General features: G+C 36.1%; 2 protein-coding genes across 2 annotated transcripts; both read left to right on the top strand.

Annotated features, from left to right (window-relative positions):
• The first annotated feature begins 519 nt into the window (after positions 1 to 519).
• On the top strand, positions 520 to 15,886 carry LOC104901108 (cysteine-rich receptor-like protein kinase 10). Its single transcript, XM_019251183.3, has 7 exons — positions 520 to 1,439; positions 13,701 to 13,835; positions 13,979 to 14,097; positions 14,525 to 14,735; positions 14,834 to 15,071; positions 15,158 to 15,308; positions 15,393 to 15,886. The coding sequence occupies exons 1-7, from the start codon at positions 620 to 622 to the stop codon at positions 15,711 to 15,713; spliced, it is 1,995 nt and encodes a 664-aa protein (XP_019106728.2). The 5' UTR covers positions 520 to 619; the 3' UTR covers positions 15,714 to 15,886.
• A 4,984-nt stretch (positions 15,887 to 20,870) lies between these two features.
• Positions 20,871 to 22,106, top strand: LOC104896381 (uncharacterized). Its single transcript, XM_010683127.2, has one exon. It carries the CDS (start codon positions 20,871 to 20,873, stop codon positions 22,104 to 22,106), a length of 1,236 nt encoding a protein of 411 aa, XP_010681429.2.
• Positions 22,107 to 22,670: the final 564 nt, after the last annotated feature.

Raw genomic sequence — 22,670 nt, 5'->3', positions numbered from 1 at the left:
GTTTAGCTTCACGTGTGTTATAAAGAGTCTTTCTAGAGGTTTGTGATATTAGTGTGAATATTCAGCTCTAATTAATAGATTAATTATTGTGTCTTTGTTCTATTCAATACCTATCGTTGTAGTTTAATTAATTTAGATTACAACAAAGTACGTTAGCAAGGTTTTAACTAATGAAAACCAGTAACCCCCAGGGAGTAAGTCTCATGTAGCGCTCAATATCTAACTATATTGGGTGTGCATTGACTTATTTGTAAAGTTAACCAACTGATTTTACATCAACAAAGTCAAAGTTACAAAATTTCACCATCAATAGAAGTGAAATTAGAGAGTACAGGATTGATTTATTAGTAATGATGCAATCGTATTTGGTTTGACCACTATTACTCCATTGATTATCATGCTAAGAGTTCTTTTTGGTCGTAGATAATCTTTTGATTATGACTAAAGAACTCACTTGAATAGTTTAATAACCAATAAAAATAGTTGTTTTCATGTTACGTCCATACATCATTTTATAATTCCGTCACAGACAATATAGTAGGGGAATCTCTATACGCCTACATTGTAAATTGGAGTTTTTCTATAGTTCGAACAATTCATCATCAACATAAACTAATAAATGGCTCAAACTAGTCGGTCATCAATATTTGTCTTAGTTCCTCTCCTGCTTGCCTTCGTGGTGCTGTTGATTCCTAGATCAACATCAGCCCAACATCTTTGGGGATATCATTGTCCAAATACCACCATGTTTGCCAACAACAGCCAATACGAAACCAATCTCAATGCTGTCTTCCATTCTCTCTCCTCCAACGCCACCAACCCCAGCGGTTATGCCCAAGCAGTTGCTAGAAACGGTTCAAATGAAGCTGTCTATGGCCACTTCCTCTGCCGTTTAGATCAGCCCGCTGCCTCGTGCCGCGACTGTTTGGTTACCGCCACCACCAATGATCTACCCCGGATTAGATGTCCCAACAGGAAGGTGGCAATAATATGGTATGATGAGTGTATGGTAAGATACTCTAACGAGTCGTTTTTCAGGAGAATGGATGCAGACCCATGGTTCCCCTTAACGAACGAGAAGAACATAACAGGAAATATTACACAATTTATGGATGCCGTTGGCAATATGATGAATGATTTGAGGGTCCGAACATCAAACGGCGGTCCTCAAAAAAAGTACGCTGCCGACGCTTCAAAATATTCGAGCTTGGTGACGCAGTATGGGTTGGCGCAGTGTACTCCGGATATAAGTGCTTCTCAATGTAATAAATGCTTGAGTATTGCAATCGGAATGCTCGCCACTAGTATTGGTGCGAGGGCTGTCATGCCCAGTTGTAACGTAAGATATGAGATCGACCCCTTCTTTGAAGGTGCTACTGATATTTCATTGCCACCGTCATCTTCATTACCATCGCCGCCGCCGATGAGTTCCCCCGATGGTATGTCTATATATCTATCTCTCTTTGTTTTGAAGGTGCAATAACAACTAAAGCTTGGCCTATTGGCAAAAGTTTGACCTCGTGACTTAAAAGTCCTAAAATCAAACCTATTAGTTATGGGCTCTTTAGGAGGGAGTTTCCCGTTATGATTCCTCTTCACTCCCAAAGAGTTTGATGACATACAACATTGACTCGACATAACTGCGAGAGGTGTCGATTCAGTTCAGTCTTTCATGTTACCTACCCAAATAAAATTTGGTGTAATATTGACTAGTCCTCATGTCTTGATTAAAAAGTTCGACTAATATAAGTATATACACGTGAAGTTTACAGTTCATCCTGTTTTAATTTATATGTAATGTTGAGACTTTCGCCTCCTAATACACAATTTTAATCATTGATATTTTATATTATCTGTAAGTGAAAAATATAAAAGATTTCAGATGATTATGTTTGACCTTATATGTTAATCTACTAGATGCTAAACATGGAGTGTATCTATAGCGTAAAAGGTCATTTAATGCAAGTAATTTGATGAGCTCCATTTATTTATAACCGACACATGTACTTTGACTCTATTTATATAGCTCACATTATCATTGTCTGTGATTAAATATATAGTCATGTCGGATCATTTTAAATATGTAAAGAGGGTTTTCATTAGAATAGAGTCAAAGTACACTCCATTTGAAAAAGTAGCTAATAGAATTGAAATTATTCTATAATAATTTAAAGTTAGGATTATTTTAAAGCGACTTATAGAAGTTGGAATTATTGATTGCAATTCATTAGTAATAAGAATTTGGAGATATAATGGTAATAGTAATGTTTACTACCGATCATTCATCATCTTTCAGTATCAATGCGTTCAATTCATTGTTGTAGTATATAAGTTTTTCAACAGAATGATATAATATTGATTGCAAGTTGTTACAATAGAGAAAGAGCAATGTGTTGATAGGAAGCATGAGGTGACCAAGAAAAGACATATACTCAACAATATGATTTGATTTTTTGTAGACGATGTGCAATAAACATATGGAGCCAAAGTAAAAGAGTAAAGATCTGACTTATTCCATACCATAAAGCGTTGGACTGAGTTGTAACTATATAAATTATAATAGATCTAATCTTCTCGCTGTCAAAAAAAAAAAAAAGATATAATAATATTTTAAAACAAGGGTTACTTGTTGAGATGGAAAGCAAGTGATGTATTTTGAAAAAAATCATACACCGGCCACCGTTCTAATTATAATCAATTACGGGTTAACAAAAGATATTTAAATAAAGATATACATAATCTATTAAAAATCTGAAATAATATAGGTCGTCAAGTGAAAAAAAAATATACAATAAATTTTTAAAGGATTGAAATTTCATAATCAACTAGATGTTTATGTCCGTGCTAAGCTCTAATACTACTAAATATGATTTAATTTAATGGTTAACATTTTAATATATGATCTTGAAGTCACGGGATCCAATCTTATAATATGCATTTTGTAATTTTTTATTGTATGTGAATTGCATGGATCAAAATCATAATGGAGAGCGCCACGTTGCACTATTTTTGGTTTAGGAACGATTTATAATATATTAGTATAGAGAGATTTGTTATAATTGGGTAACCATTTTAGGTCCCTGAAATGATGAGGTGTAGAATGTTTTTGGTGCTATGATAATTGTAGTGTTTGAGAAGCACCTAAAATAAACATTATAAGTGGTTAAAGTAATTGAAATTGATAATATAAAAAGTTTAGGAATATTATCTTATGTGACCCTCACATTTAGGCCATTTTCTTAAATAACCCTGACATTTTCACTACTATCTCGAATAACTCTAAACTTTATTTTGTCATTAAATATGATGAAATTCTTAACAACGTTAATTATCTTAAAAGAAATGGTTAATGACTTTATTTTTTTTCCTTACTTTCTCTTGTTGTCCAATTCTTACTCTTCTTAAGCACAGATCAATGGTACTCCACTAGTACTTTCTCTCTCTTCAATTGCACAATATTCGTTAAGGCAATTACAAGCTTATTCAGAGATTAGATATACGTTTCATGAGTGGTTAGAATCGATTCATCGTAGTGTTGAATCGCACAAATGACCATTGATTGAGAAGCAAGGTATATCTCCAAATCCAGTTCTTCATGTTGATGAAATTGAAACTGAGAAAACAAGAGATAAAATTTAAACTGAGAATATTGTTGATAATGGATCGATTAAGGCAGCTGAAGGTGTTAAAATTGAGTTAGAGGATATCCGGGATGAAATTGATTACCGGAACTCTTCCTAAATTTGCTGTGTATTGGGGGGGGGGATCCTCCAATTCAGGTGATGAAGGGTTTTATTCGTAGAATCTGGAAGAAATGTAATGTGGATAAAGTTGCAATATCAAAAAGGGTATTTATCTTGTGAGGTTCAATGTAATGGACTCACGTGATACGATGCTAAATGGTCATTTCTTCTTTGACAAGAAACCATAGATTGATAATGAAGCAATGTAGTACAGATATGGATTTGGAAAAGAGGATACCAAAACCTTACCAATATGGGTGCAGTTGAAGTTCAATATCAAATACTGGTGATAAGTCCTTACATAAGATTGCTTCTCAGATGGGAGATCTAATCAAATAGAGATAACTGCAATTTGCCTTAGTGGAAGTGAACTTAAATAAGGACCTCCTTGAGTCTATTTCTGTCACTAACGATGAAAAATTTACAGTTCCTTTTTAGTATGAATGGAGGCCAACTAAATGTAATGTTTATCATTGCATTAGGCGTAAGCCACATGACTGTAGAGTATAGAAGACAAAGAAGGTGTAGGTTTAGAAGCAGCAGCCACAAGTACAACAAAGTAAGGAAGTGGTTGCAGAGAAACAAATACTTATTCAATCAGCACATGGGGACTTGGATCCTGATGGATTTCAAAGAGCTCTCAAGCCAATTAAGGTTATAGTATCTCAGTTAAATCCTACAGTAACTGGTAATGCTTTTTAACTCCTAGATAAGGATAATTCTGGTGAAAATCCTGATGTAACTGTGAGAGATATGAATGTCTCTGTGTATGAAAAGGAAATGGGCAGGGAGGACCTTCCTCTTCTACATGAATAGAATACATTGTAGGAATATCTGAGGGTTTAATTGTGCCAAAAATCCGAATGACGTGAGGAATTATATCCAAAGATTTTCAGTTGGCATGATTAACCTCTTGGAAACTAAGGTGAAGGCTTCCACTTTGGGTAGTCGTCTTTACCAAAGAATTTTCAATGGATGGTTTTTCACATCTATTGCTTCCTATAATGATTGAGGTAGGATAATCTTAGCTTGAAAACCTGGTAGTTTCTCTGTGAATATAATCAAAGGTTCTAGCCAGATGTTGTAGATTGTCTGGTCTCTGTGGAATGGAATATATTAAATGTTCAGGGAATTTTTTTACCTTGAATAACAAGCAACATGGAAATGCAAGAGTATTCTCCAAGCTTGACAAAGTCCTTGCTAATCAAGCTTTGATGGCTTGCTATGAATCTGCTGAAGTGTGTTTCCAAAGTGAGTCGGAGTTTGATCATTCCCCTGCACTCATTACTATATACCCATTTGATAGTAATGGAAAAAGGCCTTTCAAATGCTATACCATGTGGAAGAGTTCTCCTCAATTTCATGATATAGTAAGAGAGGCTTGGAGTGTGCCAGTTTAAGGAACTAAGATGTTTGTTGTTTTAAGAAAACTGAAAAGGGTTCAGGATACTTTAAAGGAGCTGAATAAGAATGGGTTTAGTGATCTACAAGCTACCGAGGTACAAGCGCATCAGAGAATAATTGAAAGCCATCCAGAAATACACCAGAATCCAGGGGATAGTAGCTTGAAAGAAGCAGAATTACAGGTTGAGCAAGAATACAAGAATAACCATAATATATATGTGAAGTTCTAAAGACATAAAACAAAATTAGATTGGCTTAAACATGGCGATGAGAATACTAGTTTGCTGCATCAAAGCATAAAGGCTAGAAAACTCCAGAATCAAGTATATATCATTTAGGATGAGGAGGGACATTAGCATGATACAACTGAGAGTGATACTGGTGCTTTGTTGGAGTATTATCTGAAGGTTTTGGGTAGTAATATTGCTTAGAGGACTAAGGTGATGCCAGAGATCATTCAGGAAGGCCCAGTTCGTAATGATGCTCACAAAGCTATCTTGGAGGCTCCTTATACTAGTGTGGAGGTGAATCAAGCTCTTTCCGTTCCAGGCTGCAAAGCTCTTGGTCTAGATGAATTTAGTTCTCACTTTTATAAGGATAGTTGGAGTATAGTAGGTGATGAAGTTGTGGCCGATGTACTTGATAGTTTGAACATCGGTAAAATTCTTAAGGAACTAAACAACAAAATAATAACCTTGATTCCTGAAACAGCTTATCCTAAGAATGTAACTAAGTTTAGGCCTATATCATGTTGTAACACATTTTAAACATGTGTTACTAAGGTGTTTTGTGGAAGGCTTTGACATGTATTGCCTGATATTATCTTAGAAAACCAGGGTGGTTTTGTACATGGGAGGTTCACTGTGCATAACATTATGGCTGTGCAGGATATGGTGAAACATTATGGGAAGAAAAAGGTTCAACCTAGTTGTATGTTGAAGATTGACTTGCAGAAGGCTTATGATATGGTCAATTGGGCACTTTTTCATGAAATGCTCACACATTTGGGTTTCCCCCCACGATTCATTTCATTGGTAATGAATTGTGTCACTATACCTAAGTTATCATTCATGCTGAATGGTAGTATATGGAAGGGTATTTCAAAATTGAGAAAGGATTGAGACAGGGTGATCCCGTCTCATCTTTACTATTTGTAGTGTGTATGGAATACTTATCTAGAGTACTCTCTAAATCGAACTCCTTAGATCAAATTAAATTCCATCCAATATGCAAAGAATTGAAGATGACTCACATGTGCTTTGTAGATGATCTCATCATGTGTTGTAAAGGGGAGTTCTCATCCATTTATGTTCTATTAAGAGGTTTTAAGCTCTTTTGTGATTCATTAGTGATGAAGGCTAATGCAAATAAATCTGCCTTCTATTCATGTGGCATGGCTGAGGAAGAATAAGGTTGTAGCAGATTCTCGATTTTATGAAGTGTAGCATGCCTTTTAGATATCTTGGAGTTTCCATTTTCTCCAAGAAAATCACTAAGGCTCAATGTGAGTTGCTCATTGAGAAAATCGCAACAAAAATTAGGGTGTGGAGCACAAGGAAGCTGTCATATGCAGCTAGAACTTAACTTATCACTTCAATCCTGGTGAGTATACATAGATACTAGGCCCAGGTATTTATCTTACCTAGGAGCTTATTGAAAGAAGTGACTCAGATCCGTAGGACTTCTTGTGGAGTGGTAAGGCATTTACTTCAAAGTAAGGCTGGACTTGTAGCTTGGGATCAGTTTTGCTGGAGCAAGGTGCAAGGTGGTCTTGGTTTTAGCAATGTAATTGCTTGGAATATTGCTTGCCTAGGCAAGTATATATGGGTTGTAGCAACTAAGAAAGATAATGTGTGGCTTAAGTGGGTGAATTAAGTTTATGTTAAAGGTGCACAATGGTGGGATTATAAGCCCAGTGCTACTACTAGTTGGTATTGGAGGAAAGCCTGTCAAGTCAAAGAGACATTGAAGTTATACTATAGTGAAACCAAATTTGTGAGTATCCAAGAATACTTTATTCAAGCAAGATATGACAAAATTAAAGGTGACAAAGAGGTTGTGCACTGGGATAAAATGGTGTGGAATAGGATGAGTCTTCCTAAACATCGATTCATCAGCTAGCTTTCTGAATTGTAATAGGTTTTGTACTTAAAAACTAACCTTAAGGTGAGGGGGTCTAATTTGTAGGATATTTTAGGGGTAATTTATATGGAAAGATTAAATAATATAAGAGATTATAAAAAATAATACCTCAATTATGATAAGGAAGCATCTTACTTAAACTATTACATGAAACTCTTACACACTCTTTCAAACTCTTTTATTTTGCTCTCTCTTTTGGAGCTTGGCACAACTCACATTGGTATGCTGCACACTTTGCAACAAATGCACTACACTTATTTATACTACTATGTTATACTATTCATCATACAACTATCACACTAAAATTGCTAAATGTCAAACTTTCCAACTATAGCTTTTAGGGTGGGGGTAATAGGTGGCTTGAAAAACTTACCAAGCATTAAATGGTAGCACCAAAGACAAGAGAGTGGAAGGTGATTTTTAACACTCCCCCTCAACGACTACTCTCTCTCAAAATTAGTCTAGGGTCATGCCAAGTTGTTTACGAAACTTTTCAAACTTTGGTCCTCCAAGACCTTTTGTGAATATATCTGCAACTTGGTCCTCCGTGTTCACTTGCTCAAGTTCAATCTCACCCCGTAGAACCTTTATCTCGGACAAAATGATAATGTACCTCAACATGTTTTGTCCTTGCGTGAAAAACAAGATTCTCCACTAAACGTATTGCATACTCATTATTACAGGCTCACTTGATTCCCCGATCAATTGGTTGATGCAAATCCTGAGTAATTGCGCAAACCACACACACTCTTGTGTTGCCATAGCCGCTGCTCGATATTCTGCTTCTGTACTTGACAGTGACATTGTTGGTTGTCTCTTACAACACCAAGAGCCTGCTCCAGAACCCAGATTGAACAAATAACCAGTAGTTGACCGACATGCGTCGAGATCACCAGTATAGTCAGCATCATAGTATCCGACAACTTTAATCACTTTATCATTGTGGTACAAGATTCCATTGTCAATGGTTCCTTTCACATACCTTAATATCCGACGTACTGCCTCCAAGTGACGTTTCATCGGTTTTTGCATAAACCGACTAATCACACTCACTACATATGCAATGTCTGGTCTGGTTAACGTGAGATAGATAAGACTTCCCACCAATTGTGTGTACATGGTTACATCTTCTAGATCTTTGCCTTCGATTGAACATAACCTTGCATTAACCTCCACTAGAGTTGACATAGGCTTGCAATTGACCATCCCATATTTTTCTAGAAGATCACGAGCATACTTATGTTGGCATAGAAATATCCCATCCTTCAACTGCTCCATATTAGCTCTTGTTTAGTTAATTTCCTCTTCAAAATATCTTATGATGATAAGATCATCCACATATACAAGAACTATTGCCAACTTTCCATCTTGAGCTTTCACAGATAAGGTCGAATCAGCTGGTGCTATAGAATAACCACTCTGTAACAGAAACTTCGCTATCTTTCCATACCAGGCGCGTGGGGCTTGCTTTAAACCATATAACGCCTTCAGCTTGCATACATGTTCTGGATAAGACTGATTCTCTAACCCCTTAGGTTGATCCATGTAGATGTCTCTATCCAACTCACCATGTAGAAATGCATTTTTAACATCCATCTGACAGAGCTTCCAATCTCTGCTTTGAGCTGCCTCATCATAGGTATTTGGCTCTTTTACATCCTCAACCATTGCATCATTTGCATATCTTGGATTTGGCTTTTTCTGCCTTGTGGACCTGCATAGTGTTGTGTGAGGTTCTTCTTCTTCAAAATCTTCAATTTGACTTGGCCTTTCTTCTTCAGTATTTCTATGATGTGCTCCTGTTTACCATGGACTTTTCTCTATTTCTGTTGGTGTTGGTGTAGGTTGAGATATCTCAATCTCAAGACTACCACCATCTTGACCAGACTGACGTTTGTCTTTCTCGTCCATCTTTTCTTGAAGCTTTTCCTTGATCTCCTTCGAGTTTGGAAATAATACAGCTTGTGGTGACCACCAAGATGATGCTTCATCAAACACCACATTTCGTGACAGCTGACATTTTTCTGTTGCTGGATCGCAACACCTCCATCCATTCCTCTTATCATCGTATCCGACAAAGATACAATGAATAGCCTTGTTATCAAACTTGCTACGCATATGATCAGGAACAAAGACATAGCATACACATCCGGAAACTCGAAAATGGCTCGTTGTTGGCTTCATCTTTGTTAGCTTCTCACATGGTGAGACAAAATCTTGTCTCGCCCGAGGTAATCCATTTGTCACATTTGTCACTGTCCTTATACACTGAACCTAAAAACGTGGTGGCACGTTCTTGGCATGTAACATGCTTCTGCATGTCTCTGCAAGGTGACAATTTTTTCTTTCAGCTACTCCATTTTGTTGTGGAGTATTTAGACAAGTTAGCTGGCATTGGACCTTGCAATCTTGCAAGTATTCGGAGAATTCTCTAGATGTATACTCTCCTCCGTTGTCAGTACGTAGGCACCGAATTTTGCCGCCAACTTCTTTTTCTACTGTTTCTTTAAACAGCTTAAACGTGCCTAATACTTCAGATTTCTCTTTCATGAAATCGACCCACACAAATCTTAAAAAATCATCAATGAAAGTTATCATGTAACGTAATCCACTATGAATTTGCTTTACTGGCCAAACACATCTGAGTGAACAACTCCAAACGGTTCTTCGATTTGAACTTTGAATCTTCATTTGGAAGTTGACGTGCTTTACCAAATTGACATCCAGCACAAATTATATCTTCCTTGACCTCTAGTTGAGGAAGACCCTTGAGCATCGACTTCTTCATCATCATCTTGAGCTTGTTGTAGCTCGCGTGACCCAAGCATGCATGCCATAAATCACCCGTCTCATTTTTCCTCGCGTTGTCTACATATGCCGTTTGAGCAGACATCACATAGACTGATTCAAGACGTCCTTCCTCTAATATAGGAGAAGAATTTCCTTCCATTGTCTTGTACACCTTTACATAACGAGGACTGAAAACAACATGGTTTCTCGATGATGTCAGTTGTGAAACTGACAGCAAGTTCTTCGTCATACCGGGAACATGGTACACATTATCGAGCTGAACTTGCTTGTTGCTAAATCGTGAAATTACCACTGCCTTGTTAATACGGGTTATCGGCAATTCTGAGTTGTTTGTTGTTATCATAACTCGACCACGCTTGTACTCGGACATGCTCTGAAATTTCTCTTTGTCTCCAGTTTTGTGATTGGAGCAACCGGAATCGATGATCCAATCATCTTTGTAATTGATCATCTTTTTGTTGACTACGACAAGTGCAACTTCCTCTAGCTCTGTGCTGCTGGGTGACACTACCTCCATGTCGAAGATTTGTTCCACTTCAACAGCTTAAGATGCTTGTGCATCCCACTCGACTTCACTTCGGATTTCATGCTCCACCGAAGTTGTAGCATTCCCTTATGCGGGTTTGGACCAACAGTCTTAAGCATAGTGTCCCTTCTTCTTGCAATTACAACACACGACATGTCGTCGTGTTTGATTTTTCCCTTCCTTCTCATCCTGTTGTCGATCTTCTCGAGCTCCCCCTCGATGGAAGCCTCCTCTACCTTGTCCTTTTCTGAATTCCCATTACTGTCTGTTTGACTTACCATGTTGATTACTTGAGTTGCCTGTCTTATCACCTCCTTTATTTGACTTCTTGTTGCCAAAAAGAGCTTTATCTTCATCCTTGACGGAAACATCTGATTTTCTACAGCCTCCTGGTTGGCTAACACATTCTCAAACTCAATTAGAGATGGTTGTGTAGCCCAACCTCGGATTGTCGTGACAAGACTACTATATCTAGGCTTTAAGCCACGAACAATAATCCTGCGCATCCTTGTCTTTGTGATGGGCTCACACAAAGTTTTAACTTTGGTGAAATACTGGTTCACCGTCATGTTGTTCTGCTGGATCGACAATAACTCATTCTCGAGAAGCTAAAGTTGAGCATCGCTCTTCTTAGAGAACAAAGCTGCAAGGGTGTCCCACGCCTCCTTGGGTGTCTTCGCTTCCTTGATGCGGTATAGGAACTCATCCTCGACGGTTGTTGGTAGCACGTACATGGCTCTTCCGGCCCTAATCTTCCACTTCTTTAGTTCTTCTGGATCGGTTGGTATTGTAACTTCACTACCACCGAGTATACCCCAAAGATCTTGTCCCAACAAATAGAGTTGCATATGTGTACTCCATGTACTGTAATTTCCACTGTTGAGTTTCTCAATATTACTAGATGAACTACCAATATCCGCCATTTGTGACTTGCTGTTGCCCGGCAATACACAAGTAAGCTTGGTCCCCGACCAACAAGTTTTACAGTCCCAGACTGTCCACTAACGGAGAATGACCTCGCAATACGGTCCTCAACTGTTAAGTTAGCCAAAAATATATTTGACTACATTGTTGCGATAATATTGGTCCCCGACCGATATTTCCCAAAAAATGGTCCCGAAAAATTTAACGGAACGAATGGCTCTAATACCAATTGTAGGATATCTTGGGGTAATTTATGTGGAAAGATTAAATAATATAAGAGATTATAAAAAATAACACCTCACATATAATAAGGAAGCATCTTACTTAAGCTATTACATGAAACTCTTACACACTCTTTCAAACTTTTTTATTTTGCTCTCTCTTTTAGAACTTGGCACAACTCACATTGGTATGCTGCACACTTTCCAACCAATGCACTACATCTATTTATACTACTACACTATACTATTCATCATACAACTTTCACACCAAAATTGCTAAATGTCAAATTTTCCAACTATAGCTTGTAGGATGGAGGTAATAGGTGGCTTGAAAAAATTACCGACCATTAAATGGTAGCACCAAATCTTTTACCAAAGAGAAGAGAGTGGACGGTGATTTTTAACATAATCTAGTTAGTTTGCCTCCCTTTGGGTTGGTTGGTTGTAATGGCTGTTTGGAATCAATATATTACTTAATTAGAAAAAAAAGACAATATTCATGTTGTTAGGTGATGTAATTGGGGCGACAAAAATAGGGTTCTTTGGACGCCTCATTCTCTTATATATACAAAATAAAGGGAAGAGCTTTCAGATGTAATACTATAAGTAGTCAACAGATGACTGCGAACAACTTTGAATATGATTTAACAACCCTAAACCATCATATTTCAGCAATCCTTGTGTTGTAGACATAACTCCTCCATACCAAAAAGCTTTTCCCATCACAAAAGAAAGAGAGGGGGTGGTGGTGGTGACGAGAAGAACTGTAATTGCTGTCGAAATTTCCAGACGAGCAATTGCACTGGAGATAATGGTATGCCTTCGCCGCCTTCAACATCACCTTCGCCATCTTTGGATTTCAGGTGTGATGTTTGTGACATGGGATTCTCTTGGCTCACCTTCGTTGAAGGAGTTAAGAGGGTGATTGATTCCAGCAAAGAGAAAATTTGTATGATTTCTAGAATTGTACATCACAATCAAGAACTAAAGAATTTTCAGGCCAAAGATCAAGTGAGGAGAAAGAATGTAGGTATTGTTATGGCAGTGGCCGTGGTGGTGAAGTCGTTGACTTGGTGTCGAGATGAGAAGAAGAGAGAGAAAGTGATCAAGAATAAGAAAAAAATAATTTGCGTTTTATTTTATCTTTGTAAAAACACTCATTATTTTTAATTTAAAATTAACACCGTTAGCCATTTCATCAAATTTAATAACAAATTACTTCCTCCGTTTCATATTACTCACTACACTTCTCAATTAACAGACTCCTAGACAATTTTTGGAGAAGATAGAGGTAGAGAGTAAAAAAAACTCATGTGGGAGGAGAGAGATAGAGAGAGTTTATTGACCAAAAAAAAGTGTAGCAAGTAATGTGAAACTTCCCATAATGAAAAGTGTAGCGAGTATTTTGAAATAGAGGAAGTACAAGTTTATGATTATTCGCGATAGGAGTGAAAATGTTGTGGTAATCTGAGATAGTTTCCCAAAATCTTAGTTTATCAAAATTCCGTGACTAAAGTTTTTGAAAACCTTTCTAAAATTTTGAGAACAACAAATTTTGCCAAAATAATTTATCAATTTAAGCAACTAATTTGCCAAACACTTAAGCTAATTAGCTACGTTATCAGATTTAGCACTTTGTTAGAGTCAGGCTACTATACCTTATCAGTTCTAGCTACTTTTCAGTTTCAACTATTTTTGAACTAGTATTCCTAAATAGACCCAATAGAGGATAGCAATAATCGAGAGAGGAAATTCTAGTTACTCAAGGACCAAAGTAATGAGCTTTTCACTTCTTCTATTTTTGGAGTTGATCCTTTTTTATATATTTTTTGTTTTCCTTTGTGAGAGAAATGAGTTATTATTGATCTTGTTATTTCTCTGGCCAACATAGGTCACTCAATTATTGTTCATGGTAAACAAATTTTTCAGGAAAGAAGAAAGTGTCAACAAAGGGGATACTTGCCATTGTCGTTCCTCTAGCTGCTACGTCATTGTTTATGCTGTGCATATGGATTTGTTACCGTAAGCGAAAATCTAAGTCCAAATTTGAACCTATTGAAAATGGTAAGAAAATAATAAAAGCATTACACGAGAACATGATTATATCTTACAACATCACATTGATCAGTTCCGTTACCGAAAAAAAAAAATTCTTGATATTCATTTTTTTAATCAGTCAATGACTCTTCTCTGTATGTGTATTGTAGGTGAAGAACTGATAACAGTTGAGTCTTTACAATATGGGCTTAGTACGTTGCAAGTTGCGACGAATAATTTTTCGGATGAGAATAAATTAGGTGAAGGGGGATTTGGAAGTGTTTATAAGGTAAAAAAAAAATTATCTATCTTACAATGAATATCCGTTTGATTGGGGGTAAAAAATTTTCAGTGTAAAATGGTTTTCATGGAAAACAATTTGCCACAAGAAACACAATATTTTTTGGTTGGTTCCATGTATGAAAAATGATGAAACAAAAAGAAAATACAGGGGAAAGTTATCAATTAATGAGAAGAGAGTGCAAGAGAGATAAAAAAATGGTTGGAAAATAATTTTCCCTTCATTTGAAAAAAAATAATAATTTTCCATCATTGGGAGAAACATTTTATTCATAGAAAAAATGGTTTACACTCCTTTGCAAACCAAACGATTGATGTTTTACACCTTATCAAACGGATCCCGAGAGAAATGATAGATTTTGATCAACATCGAGATTTTGTTGAGTTTTCTCATGGTAATGACTTATGGGTTCTAGGGTATTCTTTCAACTGGACAAAACATAGCTGTAAAAAGGCTCTCTTTAAGCTCTAGCCAAGGGATTCAACAATTCAAGAATGAGGTTATGCTGGTAGCCAAGCTTCAACACCGAAATTTGGTCAGAGTATCGGGATTTTGCTTAGCAGGAGAAGAAAAGTTGCTTGTGTATGAATATGTTTTCAACAAAAGCCTTGATTATTTCCTTTTCGGTATGATAATACAAGCCAACACCAATACTTTCTCTCCTTTAATGAAAATGTTGGACGTTATACCATACCGACTAACCTGATACCATCGTTATATATAGATAAACAAAAACAAGGACAATTGAACTGGGAAAGGCGCTACAATGTCATATTAGGGGTTGCTCGAGGAATGCTTTATCTCCATCATGATTCTCGTTTGACAATCGTACACCGTGATCTTAAAGCTAGCAATGTGTTACTTGACGTGGATATGAACCCTAAAATTTCAGATTTTGGGTTAGCGAGAATATTTGAAATGGATCAAACTGAAGCAAATACAAACAGGGTTGTAGGGACTTAGTGAGTATAATTTTAAATTTATGATCAGATACAAAGTTATGTAAATTCTCTAGAGTTAATCGTCACTATACAACATCATCTTGCAGTGGGTACATGTCTCCAGAATATGCAATGCACGGAAAGTTTTCTCCAAAATCTGATGTATACAGCTTTGGAGTTCTAGTCTTTGAGACTATTAGTGGCAAGAGGATTAATAGTTTCTACGAATCATGCTATGCCGAGGACCTTCTCAGCTATGTGAGTACCTGTTTTATTTCACTTAATTTGTATACCTATGAAATGAAGAAATAGATAGAACTGAATAAATAGGTGGGCATGCAGGCATGGAAGCAATGGATAGCTGGGACACCCTTGGAGTTTGTGGATGCAACAATAAGAGGTTCGTGCTCGCTTGATGAAGTCGTAAGATGCATGAACCTTGGTTTTTTATGTGTTCAAGAGTCCGTAGACGACAGGCCTACAATGGCAACAATAGTCCTCATGCTAGAAGGTCAGTCTCTCACATTGACGGCACCTAAAGAACCTACTTTGTGCGGGAAGAGCTCAATCTTTTCTAAGCACGTGGAATCAGATCAATCAAACAACAAGTCAATTCTTGGGTCTGTAAATGATGTTTCTATCACCGAGATGGAACCCAGATAACATCATGGGTGCATAGAGCAAATTAGTATTAATATACGATTGTTATGTCATTTAGATTGATGCTCCGAAAAACTTATTCTATGGCCCCATGCATACACTAATTCGTTTAATTATGCAGCAAATATTTAATAACAATAAAGTTTCATCATGATTGAAATCTAGTTATAAATCAATTCCTTCTCTTCGTGAATTCGACCAAACTTTCCCTATTACCTTGTTTAGAGGATACTTTAAGTTTTATTTTTGATAGATTAGCGACAACCTTATCAGTTTGCATTGAGTGTACAAGTCTGCAGTCATATGGCTATTTTCATCCTAATTCTTCAACGTTCCTATAAAAATATTACCTCCATTTCACATGCAACTTTTATTTTCTTCTTTGTGATGTTTTATAATGTATGCAATAATTTTTCTGTTTAATAAGTTACATAATATAATAGTGCTAATAAGTACTACTAGCCCCCTCCTTTAGCTACATAGTCACATGGGTAAGAAAAACAATTATATATAATACTCTGTCCTCACCCTTAGCTTTAGTTTCAAAACAAATGATGCATGTATTTACAAAAAGTAGTATAAAGGTAGAATGCAATTGTAAGCACAGAATTGAAGAATATTGGTTCATGGGAATAATAAGTCAACTAGTAAACACAAAATCAAACAAACATTGCCTCTGCATCTGAAGCAGTAAACAACTTTGCAATTTTTTTTCGAAAAAATGTTTTAAATAAGCCAATCTTTGCCAATCTTTCCAAAATGAGTCAATTTTGGATTATCTCTAATTAAGTCAACTTTACACATGTTCTAACACTAAATATATTTAATTACATGTAACGTATTGGTTACCTGTTGACTTCTTTTACACCCAAAATCCCTCCCCACCCTTTTTCCCCACCACCGTCAACACCCCCCCCCCTCCCCCCACCTTTTTCCGTGACAATTTATAGCCTGGCTCAGTGCACACCTGATATAGTGGGACTAAAGTGCAGTCGATAGTTACGATCTGGGCTCTCTAATCTTCAAACATACGATAACGACTTCCCAGGTGCAATTGCTATCATGGCTATGTGTCAGCCAGGCCCGGCCCTGAGGTGTGTTTAGAGGGGAAAGGGCCTAGGGCCCAAGGATAAAAGGGGCCCAATCCTCTATATTTTAAAATAGTAGTAAGGGAAGAAAAAACTTTAATTTCACTTTGGGAAGTGAAGCCTGTAATTACGGTTGAGCTGTTGAACTTCACGCTTTCACACGCAACTTCTCGCCTTCTCCTTTCTCTCTCTCACTCTGCTTCCAAGATCCAAATTAAATCTTATTCTAATTCCCAAAATTTTCTCTAACCACCATTAAACTCGTTTAAATTTTCATATTTCCTAAAAATTAAGCTATTACTGTAAACCACCTTGATTTTCGACTTCTCTTCATTATGGCAACGAGGATTTTCTTTTACAATTTGAATTGGGATAAACTCATAAGTTTGGGTTTCAATAGTTATTAAGAGATTACGAAATTAAGAATTTAAGTGTTTTCTTTCTGGGAAATTTTGTTGTCGGGTGTCGAGGTTGGAGTTCCTCCGCCTCTGTCGACCGGGGTTTATTGGTTGTCGCCTTCTTGGAGCCCCGGAAGTCTTCAATCTTCCAATTGGTTGCTGCCTGCCGACGAACTTCTTAGCACGTTAGTGAAGGTGTTATATTGCGGCAAAGGTTAACCATCCTTAACTCTTATCATGCTCATTGTTATCTAGTTGTTTGACTTCTTGTAACTATACTCCGTATCTTGCTATTACTAATTCTAGATAAACTTATCCTGCTTTAGTCTGTTATTATAGTCACTTGTAATCAGCTATTTATATTGTAATGCTTGCTGTCAATATAGTACTTAAGATATTTTCTCATACTCTTATAATTATTTAATTCATTCTTTAATTCTTTTTGTAATATGATTTGAGTGTTTGATTTTTTCATGTGCAAATGTAATGTTGCTTAAAAAACATTTATCTTGATGGGGAAAAAGAACAAAGAGAACTTCTTGAAGAGTTACTAATATGACAACAAGGTGTTATTGACAGATTTGTTGTTAGAAATGTAGTTCATGAAAATTTAGAACACCCAAATGAGTTGCTTAAACAATTTCTTTTTTTGTAAATGAGTTGATTTGAGTGTGCACTAAAACCGATTTTTTAGTATCATGTATTAAATGATTACATATGAGTTGTTTGAAATTTTTTTTGGTAAATTTATTAATAAAATTGTATTCGAAAAAATGGATTAATTAATTTAGTAAAACTACTGTCATTCCCTTCAAAAAAAAAAATTATCATATGTTAATATTTTGCTTTATTATAAATTGCATATTGTTTTTAAAGGGCCCGAATTTACTATTTTGCCTAGGGCCCCAAAAAAATCAGGACCGGGCCTGGTGTCAGCTCAGATATGATAATGTTTCATTTTATGATCTTGGAGTCAATAGTTGATGATTTGTGACCTTCAGATCAGATATGACTAAAATGTAGAGAGAGAATAAAGAGAGAAAGAACTCAGAGAATTTCGGCATATTATTTCAGTATGAATGAATAATTACATGAATGAGGGAGGAGAAGTATATATATAATGTTTTGTAACAGAGGTTTACTCAAATTGTTTGTATAACAAACTAACAAACAAACTAACAGAATTAGTTATTTCGATGCTGAGCTGGATAGCTGAGCTAGAGGAGTGTATATCTAAAGTAATCGCCTCTGCCTCTCTATTTTAAACCCCACTAGACTTACTAATGCGCGTCGATTCTGAAACAAAATCAAATTTACAAATCACTCACTAACTCTAACAAATAGATAGGGAAACTAAGAGTCGAACCCACAGAGACTACGTTATTATCTTAAACTAATTATTTACTTATATAAATGACTATTATTATATAAATATGGCAGGGGGTGTTTTGGATATCACTTCTATACTAAAATTGTTGAACTAAAATATGAATATATAAATTGGAGGAAATAAATTCAGTTTTAAAATATAACTAAGAAACTAAAAGGAGACATGTAACTCTACAGATATTGGGTATAATCATTGACTCATTTGACTAGCCTAGGATAGATTGGTTAACTATATAATTCCTTGAAAGCAAGTAGCTTACTTGCTTTATCTTCCTGACTCACTTAATCCCATGAAAGCACGAAAATTCAATCCTAATCAAGCTAAATTAATCCAACCATGAAAGCATGTATCAAATTATCAAACTTGACAGCATTAGAAACACCAACCAACTGAACTCAAACTTGCCAGTAAGCTGCAACCAATTGAATTCAATTATTACACAAGATTCTAGCAATTATATTTACACCAGAAAGCTGCAACCTAATTAAAACTATAATTAATCTAGCAATGAAAACATGAAATAATTTAGGTGATCAAAGTAAATCAATAAACATCAATCAAAAGCTAGATAATAAACCTAGTATAAATATCCAAAAGAAACTAATCGTTTATAACACATACAAAAACGTAATCTCATAAACCCATATATCAAATAGACAATTACATGTTCCTACTAGTGTAAAACTACTCTAAATTAGACATGAAAACAAAGAAAATAGACAGAAGAGAGTAAAGAAAACTTATAAGGGGTGAATTTCTCTCGTCTTCCACTGCCTTGTTAATTGTATTTCTTCCACAGACTACGGGTCTCTCTCATGCGGCTTCCATTTTCTTCTTACTCCTTCTCTCTTTGACTTAGGGTCCCCCCCCCCCCTCCCTTTTTTTTGCCTTTTGTATCCTTTTCTTCTTAACTTCGTGAATTATTGTTTTTGTGGTTAGAAGCAAGTGGGCCTACCCCATTTATGTTTCAACTTATAAATACACTTAAGATATATGGGCTTCAGGTGTGTAACATAATTTTGACCCAATAAACAGCTGAATTAACTCTTGCTTTCTTCTAAGAAGTTGTAGGTTTCAATCTCAGGTTTCCGTAGCCACTTGAATCGTCTCGGTTTGACACCGTCTGAGAGAGATATGACCAAAGTACAATATCAGCCGTGCAGAATTTGTAATACTCGAGGTTAGTGCATGTTTCCGAACTCTATTCAAATAGGTTATCACTAAATAATTAGTAAAGACACAAATTCATCTTTTAAACACTAAGAATAATTATCAAAAAGTGATCAAACTAAAATATTCGAAAAGTATATTTAGCCCATATAACTCAATAGACAACACTAAAAGCATTACATCAGAGGCTAAAAATGTGTAGAAATATTATCAAATTCCCCCACACTTAGCTGGTGATTGTCCTCGATCAAATACCACTAAAAGTAAACTAAATGCAATTTACCAAATAAATGTAAGAACTAATTCACCACCTCAACTTTCTTTATTGGAAATAACTAAATTAGATAGGTAGAAAACAAGAGACTAAAACATGTTAAGTTAGTCAAAAAAAACATTCAGAAAACGTCTATACTTTTGGCATTAAAAATGTCATACAATCAAAACTCATAATACTTCATGGACAAATGATTTTCTTTGCAACTTAAAGATAACTAGCATGAGTTTACCCTTGTGGATACATCAAGTTCAATAGATAGACCCTCACAGATATAATTTAAACACTCTACTCTCATGTATTTAGGGTTAATTAGTATTCACTCAAACATGTAACCAAGTTAACTCTAAATGAAGTATTTTTCTTTAAACTTGACTATTGTCTCGATTCTCCACTTTAAGAGCGACAAGATGCATAAAGATCAAAAGGGCTTGTAAAGGGTTGTAATGTGGCTAAGGTTAAAAGGTAGGGATAATATTAAGTAATGTTGAGTTAAAAGAAGCCAAGCTAAAGGGAGCAAAAAAAATATACATGACTTGTTATGTTTCAGTCATAACAAACTCCATTTATACAATAAACATGAAACTCCAACTCTTTTTTTATTTTATATTATTCACCATATCCAGCACAAGTAATGCAATTTCAACACTTATATGGGTATTTCATAGGATTTTCACCTTTCTATGATTTTCAAATATATATATATATATATATATATATATATATATATATATATATATATATATATATATACCTTGCCTTAAACCTTTCTTGACAGTATTACTTACTAGTGACCAAAATATAAGCTAGAGAGTTTCTCACTCTAGAATTCTCTCTGCAATGGCGAGAAATTCAAAAGTGAAGAAGACAGTGATTTCTAGCAATCCAAAGCAAAAAGGCCCGAGTTCTGATTCGCAAGCTAAGAAATCAAGAACAATGGATGAAATTCTAGGAGTGACGGCTATGGAGTTTCAATCTGAGCAGCAATCTGAGGAAGATGATGTGCGTGATATTCAGAATAGCATGAATACACATAGATTTTTCTCGGAGTGGTTGACTTCGATTCACACTTCAGCTGAGAAGATGAAAAATGGAAAACAGAGCAGGACTGAAAATGCGCGCCAAATTGATCCGATTCCGATCCTTCAGATGTCGGATAATGAGGTATTATCTAATTCCTCAGAAATCAATGCTAATTCCAGTAATGTTGAGTCTAGAATCAAAATTGAAATGGAGGATGTCCAATCGGAGGTTGATTATTGGTCTTCCTCTGTTATCTGTTATGTTTTGGGAGCAAATCCTCCTCCATATGTGATGGAAGGATTTATAAGAAGGATATGGAGGAACTATGGAGTGGATAAGGTTGCTGTGGTAAAATCTGGAATCTACATTGTTAGATTTTCATCAATGGAGAAGAAGGACCTTGCTCTAAAGGAATCGAATCCGTTTTTTGATAATAAACCTGTAATTGTGAAGAATTGGATTCCGGATATGGATATCACTAAGGAGCAGATTGAATGTGTGCCTGTTTGGATTCAGCTCAGACTGGACTTCAAATACTGGAGTGAGCGATGTCTTTCGAAAATTGTAAGCTCTATAGGAAAATTTTTGAAAGTGGATGGTGCTACAGCTAAGAGAGAGAAGCTTCAATATGCGAGAATTTTAGTAGAGATGAAAATTGGTCAAGATCTTCCTGATCAGATTACTATAGTGAATGAGAGAAGCTTGGAGATGGTATTAGGAGTTGTGTATGAATGGAAACCTATTGAGTGTGTTGTTTGTAGGAAATTAGGTCATTCAGAAATTGAATGCAATAAGAAGGAACCTCAGCAGGAGTGGAGAGTGAAGAAGGTTGATCAGCCAATGGCTGAGCAACAGAAGGAAGATGATCAAGTTTTCAAAATTGTAACCCAGAAGGCTAGGACAGGACGGAGTATGGCCAGCCCTATTCCTGTGCAGAACACATTCTCAGCTTTGGAAGTCATGGAGGAACAAGTTATGGTGGGCTCAGTAGCTTGTGCTAAAGGAGAGTTAGAAGACATCAGGGGAGGGGACTTCCCTGACCAGCATGGATAGCATTATGGTGTGGAATGTCCGAGGGATCAATTGCTTATCAAAGCAATCTGAAGTGAAAAAGATTATTGCTAACAGATCCCTTGGATTGATAAGTCTCATTGAGACAAAGGTGAAAGCAAAGAATATGGGTAGAATGTATAGTAACATGTTCTTAGGTTGGTGTTTTACATCAAATTCTTCTTATCATAAAGGAGGAAGAATAGTTTTAGCTTGGAATCCTCTTAGTTCCAAGTTCAGATAGAATGGATATGCACAAATGGTGCACTGCTGGATTAGTCCTCAAGGTAATACCTCAGGATTCTATTGCACTATTGTATATGCTTTTAATAGTGCTATGGAAAGGGAGTCATTATGGAAAGAATTGAAGCAGGTTAAGGTTGAGAATAAGCCATGGATTGTTGCTGGTGACTTCAATTGTGTGTTGAGTAGAGATGAAAGAATAGGAAGTCTAGTAAGGGAAAGTGAAATTGCCCCTTTTAGATGCTGCTTGAATCATTGTCATCTAGATGATATCAAGAGTTCTGGATGTTTTTACACCTGAAATAATAAGCAAGAAGGACAAGA

Source organism: Beta vulgaris, chromosome 8, assembly GCF_026745355.1.
Source record: "Beta vulgaris subsp. vulgaris cultivar EL10 chromosome 8, EL10.2, whole genome shotgun sequence".
NCBI classification, from domain to species: domain Eukaryota; kingdom Viridiplantae; phylum Streptophyta; class Magnoliopsida; order Caryophyllales; family Amaranthaceae; genus Beta; species Beta vulgaris.
The sequence above is the reverse complement of the archived record's forward strand: the minus strand, read 5'-3'. Positions and strand labels throughout refer to the sequence as shown.

Bases quoted from the DNA above. Each gene is read 5' to 3' on its own strand.
- LOC104901108 (XM_019251183.3), top strand. From the start codon at position 620: ATGGCTCAAACTAGTCGGTCATCAATATTTGTCTTAGTTCCTCTCCTG. The intron at 13,836-13,978 runs GTAAGAAAATAA...TGTGTATTGTAG, and splicing joins ATTTGAACCTATTGAAAATG to GTGAAGAACTGATAACAGTT. The intron at 15,309-15,392 runs GTGAGTACCTGT...GTGGGCATGCAG, and splicing joins CCGAGGACCTTCTCAGCTAT to GCATGGAAGCAATGGATAGC.
- LOC104896381 (XM_010683127.2), top strand. From the start codon at position 20,871: ATGGCGAGAAATTCAAAAGTGAAGAAGACAGTGATTTCTAGCAATCCA.